Source organism: Gobius niger, assembly GCF_951799975.1.
Source record: "Gobius niger genome assembly, chromosome: 10".
In the NCBI taxonomy this organism is placed as follows: Eukaryota; Metazoa; Chordata; class Actinopteri; order Gobiiformes; family Gobiidae; genus Gobius; species Gobius niger.
The window spans coordinates 22,364,487-22,387,309 of record NC_136861.1 but is presented as its reverse complement, the minus strand read 5'-3'; the positions used below and the strand labels follow the sequence as shown (position 1 = coordinate 22,387,309).

The 22,823-nt window shown below is 42.1% G+C and overlaps 2 protein-coding genes across 3 annotated transcripts in view; one reads left to right on the top strand and one right to left on the bottom strand.

Annotated features, from left to right (window-relative positions):
• Positions 1-17,987, top strand: part of glis2b (GLIS family zinc finger 2b) — a 33,031-nt gene extending 15,044 nt beyond the window's left edge. Inside the window, exons 2-7 of the mRNA XM_079564155.1 lie at positions 9,285-9,486; positions 9,547-9,674; positions 13,166-13,318; positions 13,405-13,538; positions 13,742-13,860; positions 14,183-17,987. Of these exons, the coding sequence (XP_079420281.1) occupies positions 9,309-9,486; positions 9,547-9,674; positions 13,166-13,318; positions 13,405-13,538; positions 13,742-13,860; positions 14,183-14,883 (1,413 nt within the window). The 5' untranslated portion in view covers positions 9,285-9,308 and the 3' untranslated portion in view covers positions 14,884-17,987. The remainder of the gene's footprint in view (positions 1-9,284; positions 9,487-9,546; positions 9,675-13,165; positions 13,319-13,404; positions 13,539-13,741; positions 13,861-14,182) is intronic.
• A 103-nt stretch (positions 17,988-18,090) lies between these two features.
• The window catches only part of LOC306968688 (mitochondrial import inner membrane translocase subunit tim16-like), a 111,375-nt gene continuing 106,642 nt past the window's right edge, over positions 18,091-22,823 (bottom strand). The window contains exons 25-31 of one of the 2 annotated variants that reach the window (XM_079564159.1): positions 22,679-22,814; positions 22,478-22,569; positions 22,320-22,406; positions 20,270-20,354; positions 20,036-20,172; positions 18,581-18,646; positions 18,091-18,239 (exon numbers count right to left, since the gene is read on the bottom strand). In XM_079564159.1, coding sequence (XP_079420285.1) covers positions 18,159-18,239; positions 18,581-18,646; positions 20,036-20,172; positions 20,270-20,354; positions 22,320-22,406; positions 22,478-22,569; positions 22,679-22,814 — 684 coding nt within the window. In that variant the 3' untranslated portion in view covers positions 18,091-18,158. Of the gene's footprint in view, positions 18,240-18,580; positions 18,647-20,035; positions 20,173-20,269; positions 20,355-20,722; positions 20,838-22,319; positions 22,407-22,477; positions 22,570-22,678; positions 22,815-22,823 lie in introns of those variants that run through there. The other variant, XM_079564158.1, reaches the window with a different exon arrangement.

The window sequence follows — 22,823 nt, the reverse complement described above, 5'->3', positions numbered from 1 at the left end:
AAGCCAGGTCACTGTGTCGTGTGATAATCCCAGCTTTTGAAGCCCATAAAGCTCACTGACACAATGTGAAATCTTAGTCAGATGTCTTTTTTTCCTGAGCAACAGAGGCCTAATCTCACTATGGCATGGTTAAGTGGAACTGTAAATGCTTTTAGAGCAAACCTTACTAAAACACATTCTGCGTTGGGATTATGAATGATTATTTTATTTGTTTGAACATTATCACATGCATTTTCCAAGACCTGGTACTACTCTTACAGTGGGAGGAAAACACTTTGGAATTTCTTGCATTTCTGCCTAAACTGATCATAAAATGTGGTTTGATCTTTATTCAAATCACAAGAATGAGTAAACAGTGTCTTCTTAGACTAATACAATTACATGTAATCATATTTGTACTGAGCATAGCGGTGCATACGTATTGTAGATGTGTCAACAGAGATATTGGCATGTGCCTGTGAAGTCTTTAGCTCACACTCTAGGGTTCTTTTTTTTTTTTTACCTCATTGAGTATTCTGAGCTGTGCCCCTGGAGTCATCTTTACAGGGCGGCCACTCCTTGGTAGTGAAGCAACAGTGAAGCCAAACTGTCTCCATTTATAGACAATTTGTCTACTTTTAGAGAAGGTAACCTTTTCCAGCTTTCTACAAATCAGCAATTATTGATCGTCGGTCTTCAGAGAGCTCTTTTGAGCGAGGCATGGTGCAGATAATGCTTCTTAACAAGAGACAAATTCTTAGCCACTCCTCAGTGATTGGACTTCAGGTTGGCTCACAACTGAATCTAGTTTGCTCTTGGAGGATCCTTAGCCAGGAGGTTCACTTACTTTTTCCTCCCTGTCCTGTGAATGTTTACATGTTATGCTCAATAAAAATATGACAACATGTAATTGTTTGGGTGGTATTAGTTTATGCAGACACTGTTTGTCAACACTTGTGATTTAAATAAAGACTAGACCACATGTTATGACCAATTCAGGCAGAAATGTAAGAAATTCCACATACTTTTCCTCCTACTGTAAAAAACCCTGAGGAGTGCAAGATTAATCGCACTGTAACCTTGATTTTAATGGTAATATTCTCTACAGTATGTTCTGTATATAGCCTGCTTACCATGTTTGTAGATATCGACCAACCTGTTTTGAAAAGCATGGGATTCATGAATTAGCTGCTATATATTTTGCTAAACATGCAATGTGAGCGGATCTTGTTGATTTAAGGTGTGGTCCCATTCAAATGAGGGCCAGTGTCATGGGCAGAATACATAATGTAGATTGACTTCATCTTCATTAAAATATTTGTAAAGTTTTAAAATTGTAATTAGATTCGCCTTCAAGATTCAGTTTGCGCTAAATAATTGCAGTCTTTGCCAAATTGCATTTTGATTTGATTGTAATTAATTGTCCAGTCCAATAGACAGTGCAAAGCAGCAGAAAAAACTCAATTATGACTCTGAGCAGAATATGCAATTGTTTTTTTCAATAAACCACAACTGGGGCCTGCGTCGCCGTGTAGCCCCTCCCTCTCTGCGCTGTGCTCTGACTCAAATTCCTGAGTGTCTGAACTCTGTGGCTCGAGGCTTTCAGGAGCTCCCTGACGGGTTTCTCGCTGCATTTATCCAGTATTGCCGCAATCTGTCCTTTTTTGTGTTCAAATGAACTCATGAGTTCTTGTGCTATTTATTTTTTTCCGATCATGTTTCAAACTATAAATGAAGGGACTTTGCTCCATTCAGAGTAGTCCAGCGAAAGCTTGTTTCCATAACCAGCTCTTCCCATGTGTTCCTGTGCATGCTGCTGTTACATAACACCGCAGAAAGGAAACTAGATACTTTCACCAAAGTAATGAAGCATGTTTGGGGTATTATCTAAACATAATCATAGTTTAGAACATTTTGCAGAAAACAGTATCCTAATGTTGGTTTATTCACAATTGAAAAAACATTTTATATGCTTCAGTTCTCGATTCTCTCCAATCAGAAAGCACTTAATTCCACTCCTTGGGTTCCAGATCCAGACTTTCAAAGAATCTCCATGATCTTAAGCTTCACTACCAAAATCTCAGCATCGCTCCTGAATCAGGTCCAAATTAGTGCAAGTGCCGCCCTTAAGATCCGTACAAGTGAGGCATGTCAGCGAGATTTGTAGATAAAACGTGTTTGTGCCGTCGTCAATATTCAGTTTGGCAGCCCAGACACCAGACACATATCCTCACGGTAAGAATTTTAAGCAGGCAGTCCATATATTAATTTGACAATAGCTGTATTATACTCGGGCAAAACTTTGAACACAAAAAACATAGCAACATTATTAGCAGTATTTGTAATATGCAACTTTTTTGTGTGCAAAAAGTCCAACCCTTTACTTCCATGAAAAAGCATAATCATATGAGAAAGGAAGACATTAAACAATGCAACTATATGTGCTCGAGGTGGACGTGGGAGCCAACAAAGCCAGAATGAAAGGATGCAGCAGAGAAGAGGGAGGAATGAGAGGCCCAGAGGAGGAGTGGAAAGTGAGGTTTCCTGTCTGAGGAGGCACACAGTCTCAGGGCAGTGCGAGCAGGGATCCGTCAGTGTATTTGTGTGTATGGGAGGGGGCTGCGGTCGGGTGGGTATGTGTCAGCGAAGGTGGGGTCACTTGTGGCTATTACCTCAACAAACGTCAGCACTGGGAGAAGGGGGAGGTCTGCCCAGCGTTGGATGGGTTTTCCTATTTTGAACATAAAGAAGAGAAGACTACCAGTAAACCTATATACATGCTCTATACTTTTGACCCAACACGCTTAGTCTTTTTACCTTGACTTTAGTATCATTGTATTGCAGTAATACTACTCTCTCTTGAGTCCTATTTTGGCCACGCTAATAATTTTTGCTTCTGACCGGACCTGTCTGACATTTGAGTGTGTTTTGTTTAGCCTTTTGGAGCCATAGATACAGATGTAGGATCCAAATGTTACAGGTCAAAGTTGACGCCTCTCTACCCTTTACACTTGCGGTCACCTCTGACCTTTACCTTTCACCTGGGGATGAAACAGCAGCATGTCCACACAGGACCTGTGGTGAATCATGGCCTGTTAGTAGGATGATGGTTTGCCTGTTAGTTTTTTCAAAGCTTTGAAATCTAATTGTTCAAAAAAAAACTTGTGAAGTGTTTGTATGAGTCACATATGCCTTTACATAATCATAGACGCTTGGTGTATTAACATATTTTTCAGACTGTTTTTTATAATGTGTTTGCTTTTGCATTAGAACAGCACTTTCATAGAATAATTGAAAAACTTGCCAGCAAAGTGTTTAAATAAGTAAAGATTTGTGCCAGTGCCAGGCCTCAAAAAATGGATCGGATCTGACTATTTAAAAGATCCGGGGTAAATCTGTGCATGCGAGGCGGTAAAGAGGGATGTTCAAGTCGTCATCCTTAGGGTTTATATTTGAACAACCCTTCACTATGATGAAAAACTCCTGTACGACTAAAAATATGGAACTGCAAGACGATTTGATTTTGTCGTGAGAGTCGAACTATTTACTTTTGCCGATCTTGTGGGTGCTGAGGGGTCAAGCATCCACTCCAATCTTTGGGCACCCAGGCCAATTTGCCGTGACTACAAAATGATTCAATAGATATAACCTATAAATCACAATCTTTTTCTTCTCCTGAGAGCACGGGTCAGTTCATTACATTATGCAGGTGCGGCGGTCTATTCTTTTTGGTGATTCAGGCGTTTCACTGGGCGCCCACTTGGAAAAAAATCAAATATCGCCTGCACTGGTCAAACATGGATCAAGCTACCAATCTTTAAATGGGCAAACCAGAGTCCCACTGCCCCCGACAGACACATCCAGTCAGTGTTTCTGTTGTTTCAAGACTCATCCTCCTCACTCTAGGATTCTGTTGCTTAATGCTACATCTCTTGAGTTATCAAAAGCGGTTGTTTTCCAAGACGCCTCTCTTGTTTCCAGGTGTGTGTATATCTGAGAGTGAGTGAGAAAAGCTGAGAAAGAGCAAAGCGCCCTGAGGAGGGATGGCTCACCTCCCGCAGAGCACCTCCCTGGGTCGCAGCGGGAGCCAGATTAAGTTACAGCCAACTTCAGAGGGTGCCACACAAACACAGCTTTTCCACACTCACGCTGCATTACTGTGATACTGGTAAAGCAAAAAACTAACCGCTCTCTGACACTATTTGACTGTAGGCCTACACTGTATTTGCATGGGCAGCTTAACTGTGTTGCTGAAGCGGCATTACAGCACCTTCTGACCTGGCATCAAGACACATTTGTTACTGGGTTGCTTTTGGTATAGGGCTGTACAATTAATCGTTATTAAATCAAAATTGCCATTTTAATAGGTTTTAATAAGTTAGTAATTATTTTGGGACTATAATGTGCTCTGTGCTCTTCATCCTTTTAGACCTCTATGAATGTTTTAAATGCATGTGGCTCTTGAGTTTATATTTCAATCTTCTCCCCAATGATAATCCTTCGGAACTTGTTCAAAATGGGCACTAGCTGTACATACTGTCATCACAATCACAAAGTGGATCAGCAGCAGCGTCACTTGTGTATTTTTTAGTCACTCTTATTTTCTCATCAGATTTGGGGCCTAATACTGTAAGTAAGTGCTTTATTTGTCATTGTACTAGGAGGTCAGGGAAACAGTAGCACCTGGAGGAAACCAGGCTGCCTTCAGTCTCCTCTGATCCTCTGAAACGGTGCAGCGCCTCCTGGGTGGTGTCCTGCACTGGTCAGCTCCACCTCCTTCCTTTACATCTTGCGCAGCTCCCTCCGATCCACAACAGTCTTTCACCACCTTCTGGGAAGATCGTAGCAGTTAATCTGTTTTATTCACCATTGAACGTCCATTAGCCAGAACAATAGAAGGCATGTTTGGCTTAGCTGAGCTGTGAGTCTTGCCCGGATACTTCCTCGTTTGTTCCTTCCTTGTTTCCTGTAGCTCCTCTTGTGACGACCCCCACTGTGCTGCAGGTGTAGGTGTTCTTGGCGCCTCATCAGTGTCTCAGAAGAAGAAATTTGTAGGTCTCAAATGGGTTTAGCTGATAATCTAGCTTTTAGTTTACTTTCAAAAATCTGTTATCTTCCGGACCATTATGGACTCTTTGCAGTAAAAACCAAATCCACAGAACCTCACAAAAACACTATTATCTATCTTGATAAATGACTCGCTGATTGTGTTGATAAGTTGTTGATTATTATTTCAGCTTTATAACCTTTCATTAATGCCTTTTCAACAATAACTTGTGGGAAAATATATTACATTTTTTGGGGGGTTGTCCTTCGTAGGGGATAATGGGGTCCTGAGGCCAGTTGTGAACCCCTGTTCTAAGTAAGAAACATAAGACAAACTTGAAAAGACATTGCTCGAGTACAGACTTTGAGTACGTCATTTACCGCAGCTGACAAGGTTAAAGTTCATAGGTCAAAAGTCCCTGTGAGCTTATAGGATCATGGGCGGTTCTGAAATGTGTTGGTTCTTCTTTGATGTGACAGACCCCCCTATGTGTTTACGAGCCTTTGACCAAACTAATGCAGAGCAGTGGGTGAGTTTTGCAGTGGAGGAAGCAGTGAGCATGTTTTTTTCCTTGAAAAGGCACAAACCTTCCCTTTCAGACCTCGCTTCCTCATGCACTTCCTCCTAACCTTCACTTATCCTCCCTGTGGCCTCCTCAGTCATCTCCCCTCCAGCCTGCCCATTCCCGCTCAAATGCCCCATAGCTACCCGTATTTACTCTACAGAATGAGAGGGAGAGAGAGAGAGAGAGGGAGAGGGCCCGGGGAAAAGGGACAATGCCGCCTTTGAGAGAGACTGTCCACCCCACGGCCCGGTGAGGAAGTCCGCATGGGGGCAAGCCAACACCCCTTCCCCAAACTTCACAGGCACCCGCCACTGAGCAGCCACACAACACACAGGCAAACAGGACCCCTTCATCTCACATGAACCATCAGTTTTAGGCTGAGCAATAGTTAATAAGTGGGAAAAATGTTAAAAGTATCTCGTTACCTCTCACCTCTGGCTCTGATTGTGCCTCCTGACTCCCAACCACAAAGCTCGAACTCTTGGCAGCGCGCGTGTGGTAGGAATTACAGTAAGTCAAACAGACCCACCCAGTTCAGGGGGGAAATGGAGTGAACCGGGGAGAAATGTGGAAGTATAACCACAGTTTATAACAAACCAGCTTCGGGTCGCGTCTGATCTCGGCCCCGTTGATTTATATACCGCTAATGACAGTGTTTGGCCGTGTTAACAAACTCCACAAAATCATTACCGCCACTCGCACTTACGGTCCGACTCCATCATCTCGCATTTGGCCTCCGTCTAATCAGTGAAGTGCTGTAATGTCAGGGCTGCTAATCAGTGGTTCAAGGCATTTGCATAGAAAACACAATGTCTAGGAAATGTTGGCTGTTGAAGTAGATGCAGTGAAATCCAATATTAATGAAAAAGAGTAGGTTTAGGGTATGATGGCTCCCTGAAACAAAGGCAGATGTCAGATTTGAGACATCTTCAAAGCCAAGATCCTGGCCTGGAGTAGCGAGCTGGAGTAGGTTTGTTTAGGTTAGGAAAACTCGCAGAAATAGACAGACACATGCACCTCAAAACACCTTCAAAAAACAAGAAGAAGAACACATAGTGAAACATAAACCTTCTCCCCTCATTAAGCCTAAAGTTGGCTCCTTTTAGACCTTCACCCCTGCAGCCTCAGGGTCATGTGCGCCGCTAACCATCAGATAGACATCGTCAGGATTACAAGCTTCTCTTAGATTCACGTGAGGCGCATCAGTGTGGGACGTACGCTGAGATGGAACTGATTGTGCTATAAAGCCGCTCTGTGCTCACTCGTGCTCCCGGTTTTTTGCCCCCTCCTGGATGTGGGACAGTGAGTTGGGTTGGTGGCCGTCCTGCGCTGGCCCTGGGTGGCTGAACCTGCTGACCCCTCCCAGATACAAGGGCTTCGCATGTGGCGTCTGTCCAGTGCGCCCGCTCAAAGACCCCCTTTCACTGCTGCGACGGACAGAAGGAAGGGTTAGATTTTTCTCTTCAAATTACAGTCGCACTAGTTCTATATGTCGCACAGAGTTGGTTTGTGGTCCAGCGCTATGTTATAGTTATGTTGGACAGTAGTTGTGGTATAGTGAGAGCTGATGAGGCTTTGATGTTGTGCGTGCCTATATGAGTGATGTGAGGAGCGGTGAACCCTAACATTGTTGAATAGAGAAGTTGGCTATAGACCAATAGGGTCCTGTGCCAGCAGTGTATGCGGCGTGTGACATTGGTGTTCAAATGCTACATGGAAGAAAAGCTCAGAGCATCTTCTTGAATGGACTTGGTCTTCATTGCCTAATGAAAGGAATATATAAAATAATAAATAAATCCCAATAAAACAAAGAGAGGAATAGAAATCAAAGCTTAAGCTAGAATAAGGAAAAACAGGAATAAAGCGGATTTTGATATCACTATATTTCAGCAGGGGTGCTCAAAGTGCGGCCCGGGGGCCAAATGCGGCCCTCAGACCAGTTTTTGGTGGCCCTCAGGGTGCTTTCTGAATTGGTACATACCACCAAAGATGGTACTTTTTACAACAAGTTTCAAAATTTGACACAATTATAACCTCAAAAATTAACATTAGATTGTTGGAAAGAGCTTGTTTTAAAGAAGTACTAAGTAACTTGTTTACCTTAATAAATCCTTTTCGTAGAACCCCTGGGGGTAATACAAGTGTTAATGGGGTGATTGGGAGGTCTCCCCCTGGTGTCTCTGGCCAGAAAACCACCATTACAACTTTCCTGCCTACGGGTTGGAGTCACCAATACACACTAATGGAATCACGAAGAAGAAGCTAACGGGCAAAGCTAACTGCGGGCTAGCGCTACTTAAACAGTATTTACAGCCAAGTTTGAGTAACAAAATTATCTCCATTGTGTAATTGGATGTACAATATCCCTCTCTCCCTTTGTCTTTTCTGTCAGCGTAGTATTTACTCTCACGGACAATTAATAAGTAATAAAACGCAATATGCTACGACACCTGCAGTGTCAATGAGCTCTAGGGGCACGAGTTACTTAGTACTGCTTTAATCTTTATTTAGGTTAAAACTAAATGCACTCAGTTGAAATTTCCACTGCATTGACATCAATAAGCGGCCCTCAATGAATAAAAGGTTTGGACACCCCTGCAACTCCAAAAGAAGTGTCTTAAGAAGAAGCTCATGTTGCACTAGTGTTGTCCGTGTTACAGTTTTAGTTATGTTAAGTATGTTTTTTGATTATGCAATGGTAAAAAAGTAACAAGTTGCTCTTTCTAATTGTGTTGTGCAATACTTCTGTCTGTACACATGGTCTTTATAATGACTCTTTGCAAGTGGCAACGCTGGCAAACAAAACAAAACTCTCAGGCGAAGGGGCTGCACATATTTGTGTCATTTGCCAATGAATGGAATTTACCGCAGACCTGAACTGTTATGAATGTTGAGCAGCTGAGCAACTATGGTTGGAAGTAATAGAATAGGTCTGCATTTGTTGTATACGGTCTGAATACGAATCTGTCTGTTAGCACTGTATCAATTTAATTTTCATTAGTTTTTGATCAAGAAGCCACGTTTTATATTCTCAGCGATTGTAGGATTATTACTGTCACATAAAGTAATACAAATATGACTAAATAAAGCAGCGTGGGGTCAGGCCAGCGCCTGTGCATGAACTCAGATGCCCTGGCTGAGCCTCGGGCCGGGTCTGTGGGTCAGGCGGCAGAAGATGGAGGGGGTGCAGCTGGACCAAGCATAAGTCCCGGGGCAGTGCTGAGGGGGGTCATCATGAAAGGGCCGAGGGGTCTAAAGGTGCAACTCTGTGGGGGCAGGCCAGGGGGCACATGTGACCGGGTGCAAAGTCCAGCGTGTGGCCAGTGGGTGGAGTGCTGCTGGTACCACTGACCATCTGGATTAGATTGTAGGAGGCATTCCTGAAGAAGATTGTGTGAGTAAAGGTCAGAATGGAAAAAGAGGGAGGGGGTCACCAATCTCAGCGTGCGTGTGTTTATTTTCCCCTCGCTGCAGACTCTGTGCTTCAGTTTACGATTGTGGTCAGTTTACCATTGTTGGACACTTCTTGGGAGGCAGAGGAATGCGAGGCTTACACAACGCTCACATGGGAAATATTGCAGGTGTAGGAATCCCCTGTCGAGCTCTTTTACATCGAGCCGCAGTATTTCGTAAGGAAACGCCGCTTCCCTCCCCGTCTGACCGTACCCCTATCTGTGACTGCTGTTTGCGCAGGTGGGAGGTCCCCGGGCTGTGGTCATGCTGTCGCTGGATGAGCCCCTGGACTTGAAGCTCCCTCGACGGGCAGGCGGGAGGGACAGGGGTGCGCGGTCGCCCCCACTCTACCCGGTTCACCCCAAACGCGCTCGCCAGCTTCACATGACCGACGACGGCACCGCGATCATCGAGCCTGCGAGTCCGTCGTCCCCTCACAATGGTACGTGACACGTTCACTTTTCACCTACACATGCGCTTATATAATGTGTTTGTGCATTAGGTGTGCAGGTAGTACCTCAGGACCGGACGGACACTCCCACCCCTCCTGCAGTGGACCTCAGTTTGTCCCCCTCCTCACGACACACTCCCAGCTCTCCAGAAACAACCAATGGCTACATCCCCTCAGGAGTGAGTACAAGAATCCAGACAATTGGAAGTTCAACAATTTCATGCACATATTTATTTACACGCTCACTTTTCACATTTTAATGGTTGCAATTATGCAGATCACAAAGACAGCAATTATTTAGGTCATACAATGTCAGCTGATCATAAGTCTTCACACTTTTTAGTTTAGACCTCTGTATGTTCTGAGTGATACAGCTGTGCTCAAAAGTTTACATACCCCAGTTCTGTGTATTGCCCCTTTAGCATCAATGACAGCTTGGAGTCTTTTGTGGTAGTTGTGGAGAAGGTTCTGTATATCATGTTATGGTAAATCAACCCATTCCTCTTGATCATAAACTTTTGATCAGGGTCATTTTCTATTTTGATTATGATTTAAAAAGAGAAAACCCTGTTTTTTCACCACAAATGGCTTCTCACAACCATTAAATATGAGTGATTTTTTGTGTGTGTGTTATCTTTCATATTCTTTGAAAAATAGAAAAAGCACAACTTGTATTTAGTAGTTCATGATTGTCTTCTCTCTCCTGAGCATGTCCACTGTGAACTTAATGATATTTCAACCTAAGCTGCAAAGCCAATCACAATCACAAATAAATACTTCATAAATAGCTTTTAGTTTTCATCTTCTATCAGAGGCTTCTGAAATTTTACAATTAGTAATTTTTCTAAAATCTTTCAGCTTGTTATTGTTGTCATAACCAATACGGTATAAGTCTTAAACTTAACCCGAGCACATGTTCTCCAGTTTGGCATTACCCAAATCTAAAAGCTTCAACAACAAAAAAAAGCGCCAAAATAGCAACAAAAATGAGGATGAAAATGCAACAAAAATGTGACAGAAGAGCGACAACAACGCCACAAAAAATGATTATTTTTCCAGGTCTGAGCTTTCAAATGAGGCATTACACTATTGCGCTATAGTTGAGAAGATTTTAGATTTGGGTAAAGCCAAACTGGAGAAAATGCGCTCGGTTCAGGCGGACAGTAAGAGGTGAATAAAATCTTCCCTTGATATTATATTTTTTCAAATAACATAGACTAGAAGAAAAACCCGTATCCATTAGGCACTTTAGCTGTTGAGCTTGTTTTTCTTTGTCTGGTTTCACAGTTTTGTGGGAACAGAATCTGCTCAAACTGTATCCCTAAACCTTTCCTTTTAGCACTTCAGTGTGCAGACTACCTTTCATTCGATAAAGGCTATACACTGACATAGTTGTCCCGTATAGTGAACTCCTGTCACCTTCACCATGTCCATAAACTATAATCATAACTTTATTGATTGACATAGGGTTGACATAATACATATATTTTCAACAGAATGCCAGATAATTGTATCATTTAGATATGTACTTCTGAAAAAGACCATTTAACTATGAACATAGAGAAAGTGAACGCTGCTACAGGTCCCGAATGCATACGCAAATGTGCTCCAAGTATCTCGCTTTAGCATTGTGAATGATCTCGGTGTTGATTTTTTGACAGCTCCATAACAGTCTGACTCAGTGTGTTTAGGTCAGCAGCTGAACAACAGCGATGTGTCAGTGTCTGTCAGGAAATCAGACTATCCCATTAACCGAGACAAGAGTGTTGGGCTTCGTCTCATCAAGCGCCTCCTGTGTCCCCGCTGCATGTACTCAGTGGCCTCGCTGGCATGTCGTGCGTGTGTGTGTTCTCACTGTGTACACGTGTAATCCGATTTTAGACAAGGTACAGCCATGCAGACCTCACGCTGCCTAATTCAATTCACTCCCAATTGAATTCAGTGGCGCAGGCTGGAACCATTCAGCCGCTGTGCGAACTTGGTGGCCCCCCCAGCACTGACGTATAAGACAATGCCTCGCACAGTTATGTTATGCACAGACAGGACATTTCTATTACACGGACCCTCCGGCATTTCTTATAGTTAGAGAAGACATCACGTGTCACTGCCTAAAGCGTCTGGGAGTGTAGCTCACATAGTTTCGCATGCACAGACATTGCATGGAATCAGTCTCATTTGAAACTGTTTTTCACACTCACATTTGTAACATTTTTTCGAGCGCTGCACTCACAATATGTCGAAAGCAGCGATTCCTAACCAGCAACGAGCTGAAAACATTCACTTCGTTCAAATGTTGGTAGTATTTCAGTTTTATTTGGAGCTTGCCATTATTTACACCCAACGTAATGTTTTTAAACCCCTTAACCCCCGTCTGAACTGAGCACATTTTCTCCAGTTCAGCTTTACCCAAAACTAAAAGCTTCTCGACTGGAGCTTACAGCCTATAGGTCAGAGTGATCCCTCATTTGAAAGCTAAGACCTACAAAACCGATAGTAACTTTTTTGTTGTGTGATTACTGCATTAATGCCACAATTTTATTTTTTTTTAGCATGTTTTTGTAGATTTTTTTGTCGTGTTTTTGTTATTTATTGTTGGATTTTTATCACTTTTCTTCCAATGCTTTTTTGCCACTTTATTGTTGTGTTTTTGTTTCTCTTTTGTGGCATTTTTGTCACTTTCTCATTGTGTTATTACTGCTTTTCTGGCCTGTTTTTGTTGCTCTTTTGTCACTTTTCTTCATCGTGTTTTCATCATCGTTTTTGTTGCTATTTTAACTTTTTTTTTAAAGCCGCTTTGTAAAGCCAAACTGGAGAAAATGTGTTTGTTGAATGTGGGGGTTAAGAGGTTAAACTTGCTGTCTGCCACGTAATCTTGAAATAGTTATGTATCTGTGCGAGCCGGCAGAAAGTTCAGTCGGATGTCACTTTGTATTGTAATACTTCCATGTATATAGCCCAGTCGTAGACAAAGACAATGTGTAAACATTCAAAAGCCAAATAACTTTTCAACTCATACATTTTACCGCTAAATATTGTTTAATAGCTTTCCATCCAAAATACAATAAAGTACTATATTCTTTTACACCTTGTGCCCGTCCTCCCATGCCCATGGTTGGGAAACACTGGTCTAAACTCTTGAGAACACTGTATGACATGCTGCTTTGGGCTGTGCGTGTTTGAGATAGTGTCTTGTAGAGAGCTGATGTATTAGCCCTTTGAGCTCCTGCTGAGTTTCAATGAATTTCACAGCTTCTATGCCCAGCACAGGGATGTCGGACCTTTGGTGGAGCGCGGTGGTGGTGTCTTCAAAGCAAAACGGAGGTTTAGAAAGTGAGGAAGTAAAAATGTGAGGCCTTGTCTTGGGGTTGAATATAGTTACAGTGATCATGCACAAGATAATGACTACTGACAGTGATGAATGCTATATGTAGATTAGCTTTTTATCAATGCATCAGTTTCAACATCGGGGGAAAAAGTCACGTTTTTTCTCTCAAAATGTCAGACATGAGAAATATTGTCTATATATAGTATTTCTGCAATGGACAGGGTTAACCTGAACCTCATGCCCAACTGATGTATTTTCATTTGTTGATGTAGCCTGCCTTATTTTCAATATTTTGGTTTTATGCTATTTATATATATATTAAAAATGTGCTTTCTGTTTTCCCAGAATTCCCTCTCACAGGCCTTTCAGTTCTTCGTGCCAATCGGAGCTGGGAGCGGCCTCCACCTGCGGTCATCGATGTTCATGGGCCAGAGCAGCGACAAGAGGGCGTCTCCAGACCTCTCTGCAGACGAACAGCTGGCCTGCCACTGGAAGAAGGTGTGTTGTGTGACAGACATGGGTTACCTTCTTAGATTGTAGCAGAACCCGGGCTTCATCGCTGTGCTTTATCATTTTGTCGACAGTGCCATCTACTCTTTGACTCCCTCCAAGACCTGGTGGACCACGTAAATGACTTTCACGTCAAACCTGAAAAGGATTCTGGGTATTGCTGCCACTGGGAGGGCTGTGCTCGCAAAGGGAGGGGGTTCAATGCCAGGTAAATACAAACTTTATCCACTTTATCCATTTGTTTAGATCAGTTTTTGTAGCAAGTAATTTTGATTGAGACTTTATATTTAAGATAAAGAGGAATTTGTTAGTACTGGATTGAATATGTTTTTTTATGACATTTCAGTAAATGGTGAAATGCTAACTTATTTTTGTCAGTCTACTATTGAGACTTCTTTTGGTTGGCTTTAGGTACAAGATGCTCATCCACATCCGCACTCACACGAACGAGAAGCCCCATCGCTGTCCCACCTGCAACAAGAGCTTCTCTCGCCTGGAGAACCTCAAGATCCACAACCGATCCCACACAGGTCGGTATCCACCACCACTCATTCGATGTGGTCTAGTAAAACAAAGAAGCCTAATCCTATTGCGCTGAATTAGTGTAGAAAACAGCAAAAACAAAAACCACAGAATTTCCTTAAGCCTGAGTTAAAATAAATGGCTCATGACAACAGAAGATTTGCATTTTCTTTTTAGTTTTCAGCTCTGTTTAATAACCCCCAGTCTGTCGTGGCAGGATAGTTCTTATAACATCCTTTATTTATGTGATAATAATTGATATACAAATCAAAAGAACGCCTCTGATTGAAACTACGGAGCATTGAGGGGATGATGTTCTTCTGTTCCCAGGTGAGAAGCCTTACATCTGTCCGTATGAGGGCTGCAACAAGCGTTACTCCAACTCAAGTGACCGCTTCAAGCACACACGCACTCATTATGTGGATAAGCCTTACTACTGCAAAATGGTGGGCTGCCTGAAGCGCTACACAGACCCCAGCTCCCTTCGCAAGCACATCAAAGCCCATGGTCACTTTGTGGCTCAGGAGCATGGCTCTCCTGGTGGGGTGGGTTCCCTGCTGAAGGGACCCCCTACAGGCCTCACTAATGGTGGAGGCAAGGATTCAGAAATGTCCTATGTGAGTGGGGCACACATCATTATCCCTGGGACTGCAGCTGCTCTATTGGGAAGCCATGCTCTGCAGAGTCTGGGTGGCTCTTTGCCCCTTTCGTCCCTCAGCTCCCGTGCCCTGGACCTCAGCGCCCTGGGGTGCCCAGGATCCCCAGGGTCCTTACTGTCTTTTAACGGTTCCCATCTGGGCCTGGCTAAATCTCCTCTGCTCTCCTCTGCATTTCCCTCCCTGGGCCTACCCATGATGCCAGTTCTGGGGGCTGCATCTGAGCGCAGGTTCCTCTCCAAGAAGAGCCGCCTGGATGAGGAGCCAGAGGTGACAGGGGCCCTGAACCTCTCCACCGGAGGTTCCCATGATCCCCTGTCATGGGTGGTCATCCCCCCAGGCACCGTGGTGCTGAAGCCAGCTGCGGTTAACTGATACACGCACACATTCCTGAAGAGCTCAGGGGGTCCAGGGGGAGGGAGGGGCACACAGCGGCAAGGGTACGGGTGGTCAAAGGTGAAAGGGATCGGCTCGCACAATCAAACCCAAGCAATGCATTCACAAGAGTGGACTCCTCCAATAACACTACACCTCACATGACTGACATGTACAACGCAAGCCTCTTTTTGTTGGGAATCCAGGAGGCCCAAGACTGTGTCCAGTAACATTTGCATCTGCATCTTTGGTGCAGACTCCACTTATTGTATACATTCCGATGTGGCTGTGTATTCTTAATGCTCTGTGTTCTTCTAAAAGTCCTGTTTGATTGACATGTATTTATAATCACCTCATCGACGTTGTGCCTATCGCTTCACAGTGAGAAAGAGACATGAAACTGACTGACGCACTCACTGTGAGGCAAAAGTGCATCCAACACACATTTTCACAGCTGATTTCTGAAGCTATGACCTATTTTCACAGGCTGCTGTGATTAATATAATTCAGACAGACTTGCTGTTCCAAAGCAAGTGAACTCAAACTGTCTCGGTGCGGGGTTTGTGCTGGATAAGCTGGATATGTCAGCTTTAGAGCTGAGCTCTTCTCAGAGACAGATCAATCAAAAACAGCACTTATTAGTGTCATAGGGTTATACTGTAGTACAGTAACCTCAGAGCTGCTGCTGCTAACCTCTCTGCTCCCTCAATGTACTTAGAGAGAGAACTTCTGACAATCTCACCCCAATTTGGGGAGGCGAAAAACAAGGACCAGTCCAGTACACCTGAGTGAGTGCTGGACATGCAGACAATGGGCTTTTAGGACACAGAGCAGGACACGTAACTTCCGTAGACAAGCGGTGTTTCATCACCTCACAATTACCAATGCCTTTTGAGTTCTTTTTGTTTTTACAAAAGTAAAATACTGTGTAAGACATTGATGTATTTGGCTCCCCCTTCTGGCAGGGCACAATGCACAACATTTTGCTTGCATTTACCACACTCTAGCTGTTTTGAAGCCAGATTGTCCAGCTGCTTTCTGGTAAATTGAATCAACACGTGAGTTGGTCCATGAAAGGAGCACTGTGGCGATAAACACTGGAGTTGTGTGTTATAAAGTGAGTGACCTAGAACCAGCAGTGAAATACAGCTGGTCCAGGCAAACTAACTCTGCCTTTAGGTACCAATGGCGTCCCAAGTTCAACAAGTAAACCATGTGCGGTGTGTAAGCATGGCAGTGAGGTGTGTGTGTTGTGCCGCAGAGGGATGGGGTGCTCTTAATGCCACATACAGCTGGACTGCCTATAAAGCCACACTTTTCCAAACTGCCTCAATATTCACTGTCCACAGTGGCTTCAAAAGAGACACTTTTTGACTTGTGCGAAAACTTTCTCATTATTCCATTTTGCAGTCGACTCGCACTTATACACAATATTCTTTACAAGTTTTATGAATTACGTTACTGCCAACAAGCATTATTATTTCAGTCTTACTTAGCTGCAGGATTCAGTGTTGTATTGGTTATAGCTTCAGTGTTGACTGCTGCCTCTGCTGAGGAAGGCAGAGGATGAGGATAGGATTTCCGCAACAAAAGGAAAGAGTTGCACTAATGTTTTCTACCTGCCAACGCTCCTCACCTCTGCATCTCAGTCTGACAAAGCAGTCTTTCAGTTATGGTTACATGTTTGTTGTCATTATTTTTTGCTTTAGTTCTGACGAGACATTTTTCTGATGTTGAAGTTGCTTCTTGTCGTCTGCAATGCAATGGCTGCTCTGCATTCAGCTTTCTGATGTCACAACTGAGTCTTAAAAGGGGCTGTGGGAGGGAGAATAAAACGATTGGGGTTTTGCTTCTCGGGTCCTCGTTCCCAATTTGGACTGGAGGGAAATCTAGGTCATGGCATAATGTGATAGAATAAGAGATGAGTAAAGTTTACAGGCCTTCATTTATGTGTTATTTGGAAATGCTTCGGAACAAAAATATAATCTCTGTAAAGTCAATGCACTTTTAACAAATTTTTTCTCATTATTGGGACATATTATTAATACTCACAGTCTCTCGTGTGAATCCACTCACCATCACACTAGCTTTTAGAAACTAAATCTAGGCCACTGAACTCTGTTTGCCCTTTGTATCCTCTTTTTTATAGATTAAGCCCAAAGGCTGTAGTTGCTCACATTTTGGCCAATAGCCCTTTTAACACGGCTAAATAACTACTTTGACTGCTTAAAATTCTTGAAATGAACGAACGTGTCAGAGGCTTAAGGCTGACTTGAAGCACCTAACAAGTCGCTAACATCAATAAGATGCCTCATGTCAGATGTAAACTGAGACCATTTACTGAGCAGATTGATTGAAAACAATCATTACATATTTCTGTTTCTATGTGGGATGTCATCAGATGCAGGTGTTGAGACGGTTACCGTGGAAACAGTGAAACCCAGATGCGCTGATCAAAAAGACTCAGTGAGGCAGCAGAAAGCTGATTATGACAAGGATCCTACAGGGTCCATACTGTTTCAATATTCAATAAGCTGTATCGTTTATTAACCCTTTGAGCTCAGTCTGTAATGAAACTGCACTTTCTCCTTTTTCTTAGCGGTAGACAAATGTACGCTGTTACATTATTGTACAGCCATCAAGCATTTTAGGAACCAAGTGTAATTGTAACAATCAAAATTCAAGTTGTATTGTAAAAGTGGTACTTGCTTTTGGATAAGCTAATTTAATGCTAGTAAAGATTAACTTCCGGGGCATAATATTTGTGTTGCTATCAGAAGTGCCACGATGTTGCACAGAGGGTTAATGTTAAGACAAAGGCCATACAAGGCCTGTTTCAAGTTATGTTTTTGCACATTTGTAAGATACTATGTCAGTATTTTAATTTTTCCAAGTGCCTTTTTATTATAGGGTAAACTACAGAACAAAAACACTTTACAAAAAATATGAAATAAAATATATTTTCCTGGTATGTTCTTTGGTTGAACATGCAGAATTTTAGAGTTGTAAAAGTCTCCAATTGGTACAACATAGCTGTGTTCTCCTGTTTTAGAGGAATTTTATTACGATATTGATAATGTCAATGAAAGTAAAAATGTTTAATAAAGGTGCATTTGATAAGATGTGTGTGTTTATTTATACGACAATCTGTGTTATTGTACAGTAGCTATATGTGAAAATATAAAACAGGACAAGATGAAGAAAAAAAGGCTTTTTATTAGGGTATAATTTACAGAGGACGGGGAGAGGAGAGTCAGGGGAACATCATTCATACTTCATGTTTCTGTATTCTGTTTCTGCGTTTGATCAGGCTGTATCTTTAACTCTTCTTCTAGTCGCTCTTTGGCTCGTACAACCTAAATACAAAATAGGACAAAATCAGTGGTAGGTTCAGATAAGCTTACACTACAGAGACTTATGGAGTGTTCTTTTATTAAAAAGGGTTTGGCAAATTTTAACAGCATAGGAAAAAAGGTACACAAATGCTGGGTCACCCTTGTAGAAGGCAAGGTGAGGCAAGTTTATTTATACCACGCATTTTGTACACAAGGCAACTCAATATGCCTTTAGTAGGAATAGGAAATGATCTCAAACAGTTTCCTATTTGATTAATAATAAATAGAAGGTCTTGACCAAACAAAGCAAAGTGAGAAATATAACACATACAAAATGTGCATAAGAGACGTGTATCACTTACTTTTGATTGAAGATAAAAGGAACCACCAACTGACTTGTCATTGGCTTTAAAAAGGTGCTCATAATTCTGGAAAAACATACATGTATTTACACATTGACATAGAAAATATATTTTTTATTCAGCAGTAACCAACAGAGAATCATAGTGGCCTCCACTGATAACACGGTTTTAAAAAACTCTTTGCTTTGTTCAAAATATTACACTGTGGTGTCTCTTGCTAAATACATTCCTATCAGAGAAAAACTGGTGAAAACATCTACAAACTTTTGCAAATGTAAACATAATATTGTGTTTATTGGATTATATCACTGAAAAAGTGTGTGCTACAGTTATTGGCGCCTATGAAGTCAAGTCAGCAAAATAACTTCCACTGTTGAATTGAGCCATGATTTCTCGATTCCAATATGTGAAGTCATAACTCCAAAGTTATTATTGCTAGAAAATTTGTGTGTGTCAAGTCTAGACAATGTCTAGACCCAATTGTGTTAAGGGTGTTCTCAATCACAACATGGACCCTCCTCCAGTAAATCTTACCATTTCAAGTCAAGGAGTCAAGTCCCAGATTATTGTCATGTACAGCGGGAACCATATGTTTGCATACACTTTATAAAACGACACATTTGCATTTTCTGTCATTGTCTGACATGAAACCAGAAAAAAGGTGAATCTTGCAAGCCCGAGAACACCATCCCAACTTTGAAACACGGGGGTGGCAGCATCATGCTGTGGGGCTGTTTTGCTGCGGGAAGGACTGGTGCACTTCACAAAATAGATGATATTATGAAGAAAGAACACTATGAGGAAATATTGGTGCAATATGTCAAGACATCAGCCAGGAAGTTAAGATGGGTCTTCCAAATGGACAATTCCCAAAGCATATGGCCAATACTGGTTACAAAGTGGCTTATGGACAACAAAGTCAAAGGCATGTTCACGCAAGGGGGCCTACAAATGTGGCTCAGTTACACCAGTTCTGTTTGGAGGAATGGACCAGAATTCTTGCCAACTATTGTGAGAAGCTTGTGGAAGGAAATCCAAAACGTTTGACCCAAAATGAACAGTTTAAAGGCAATGCTACCAAATATTAATGAAATGCATGTGAACTTTTAATTTTGTAAAAAGTAACAAAAACATTTCTAAAAAGTTCCATCCATGTAATTCAGCAAATGGAAATATTGTTTTAAATTACTAGACCTAAAGAAAAGGAAAAAAATAAGTTAATTCTGGTTTCATGTCAGACAGTGGTAAAAAAAAAAAAAGCAAATGTGTCTTTTTATAAAGTGTATGTTTGTATGGCTCCTGCTTTATGTCCACACAGTCACTATAGCAAAGGAGTCTATCTGTTCTAGTTGGAGGATGGGTTCAGTCACCATCACTTGCATCACTGCTGAAAATACTTGATTTTAACATTATTAATGTAAGGTTTAAACACAAGCTGTAGTGCGGGGTTTGCACCTTCTGAATCTCTTCAGGGGTCAAAGGGCCGATGTTGAGGATTTGCTGCGCCTCTTGTAGGGACATCCCAGTGATGCTGGAGGCCGCTGCAGACTGCTGTCCTGACGTGCCCCTGGCGCGCGCTGCCGCTTGACTGGCTGCAAAACACGTGACAAAATAAAGATAATTCAAACTAGGATAAGAATAAACAATGCCACGCAATTAAAGTGTATTTATGAGGGGAAAAGGAAGTACCCGCAAATTCTTGTTGTAAGGCACGGGCAAATGCACGTCCTACTACCTGCACACCCATGACAACGATCTGTGCCAGGTATTTAGCCTGCAGAGAAAAACACTCTTCATTCAGTCAGCATTCCGACAGTGAAGATGACATGACGCTTATTCAACTGCACATCTCTGCTCTTGCATAATGCGACCTTGGTAAAGCCTACTGAAGGCAACGAAATCCATCATCATATCTAAACATCCTGCTTTTTGCGCAAGGCTGTCAAACATAAAATAGCATAATTGTTCCTCACGAGGACACGTATTTAAATACACATTTTGAGCTTTAGCTAAGCTGTACACAAGCGCAGCGACAAGGAACCAATTAAAAGATCTGTTTATGTTACGGGACGATAGGCTCCTACCGGGTCCAGTTAGAGGAACAAGAAATGCTCTTTCTCTGAGTCAAAGATGATTTCTTACCATGATGGTAAACTGTCCAGTGAACTGTCCGTGATGTTTTCACACATGCACGAAGGTTAGTGAGAGGTCAAAGTTCACTGAAGCCTCCGAACAGAAAACAGACGAGTGGAGACGATCCCGGCGGGGACAAGTTTACGACACTGACACCTAGCGGTTGGGAGTGGAAGAGGGGCGGCCGAGGCAAAACATTTATATTTTTTATATTTAATTTTAACTTAATTTAATTCAATATTTTCAAAACATGTTAAACATTCAATAAAACAAAAAATGAAACGAAAGCAATAATGGGATTAAAATCTGCTTTATTGCAGTACAATAGTGAAAAACAGCACATTATAAAATCTTTTCTCCCCCAATCACCAGGCCAGTTTAGTTTGGAACCACAAGCACATATTAAACACTCACAGACACCAGCACTTTGTGTAAACACGGTGTGCATGACTATAACATGATGCCATTTTGTTAATACCAGGGTTATTGAGAATATTGCTTTAGTCATGATATGAAATCATGGGTAATTACTGCAGATAACTAATACTGACCTTATAGCTGATTACATTACATTAGTAACCTCCATTATAAAATAACTCAACTGCAGGAATGTTACACATGTTTTACAGAAACAACAATAAATTCTTTACCCTTAAAAGGCCTCTAAAATTCCATGAAATGAGCAGAAAACAAAACATGATTCAATAAACTATATAATGTAAGAAAAGTAAAAGCTTTACTGGCAGTTATGGTAAGACGGACAATGACAACCCTGTTGTGTAGTTTTGCATTACAGCAGTTAGGAGTGTATGCCCTGTGTAACCGATCAGGAAGACAGATTTTATGCTTGTTGTCCCCAGGTATTGAGTGCAGACTGTTTCAAGACACGAGTAGGTGATCAGGTAGCATGTGGACAGGACGAGCCCGTCAACAAGAGAATCACAGTTGGCAAGTGTTGCATGCATGTCTCTGAGATCATAATAATATTTAAAAAATGACTATATTCTACTTTGGATGGTCCTATCAGAAACTATTATAATTATGAAAGTACTGTGGAAAAAATAGTCATTTTGATTGATCGATAAGTTCATAAAAGTGTGAATAATGATTTGTGCTTCTTGGACATTATAAAGACAATGTACCACTAAAACTACGGCTCACATAAAACAGATTCCCCCCCAACATTTACAAACAAGTCACCCAAACTACGCTTCCAGTTTCATGCAATTTGACAAAGTAAACAACCAGAAGACAGACAATTATGCCCAGAGAATCCCTGTTGTGACAGTAAATCCATTGTGGTGGAACTGTCTTCAGACAAATGGCAACGTTAGACTTGGCCTCTGTAGTTGGCACCCATAAAGGCAAGGCGATGTCTCATTCAGTCATCCTGAGAAACACAAGAGCAAACGCCTAGTTAGCCTACACTTAGGGGGTCATTTATCAAAGCATGTGCTAAATAGCGGGTGTCAGCTGAAAAATAAAATATGCAATTTTCTTGGCATGTTGCACTTGATTCAAATCTGATATGTAAATAAGACAATGCTTTTGCACATGAGCAAACCCCTTTATCTGACTTTTTCTGACTTTCTTACTGTCGACATACCCACTCATCCTCGTCAACTCCCTCGAAAGCTTCTTGTGGCAGAGGATCGTCCAGATTTCCCAGTTTGGCCACCATGGCACTGAGCAGCTGCACACAGAGAATGCATTTAGCAAGAATAACAATATCAAACTGTGTACATGTACACATCGGCATACTACCTCATCTTTCTTTTGTTCATCTGTTTTCTCCTCTAGGTAATAAGATGAGGGCATGTATTTCTTCACTGGAGCCTCCTTGGGGGCTTCGCTCACTAAAGATGACACCATGAAAAAGCAATGAAAAAGTGCAGGGGTGCGTCGAATTTTGAGAAAAGCACCGTATTAAAAAATTGCATTGTTATTGAATTAGTTGGACAGTACCTGGAATCATATCTTTAGGCTTCAAGCTCATCTTTTTATGTTCACCGTTGGAGCCGGAGAGCCAGGCAGCAACAGTCAGAGCTGGCTCCCAACAGATAGTCGTGTCCGGGTAAACATCGTCTTGGAAAAATTCTTTCTGCAGCAA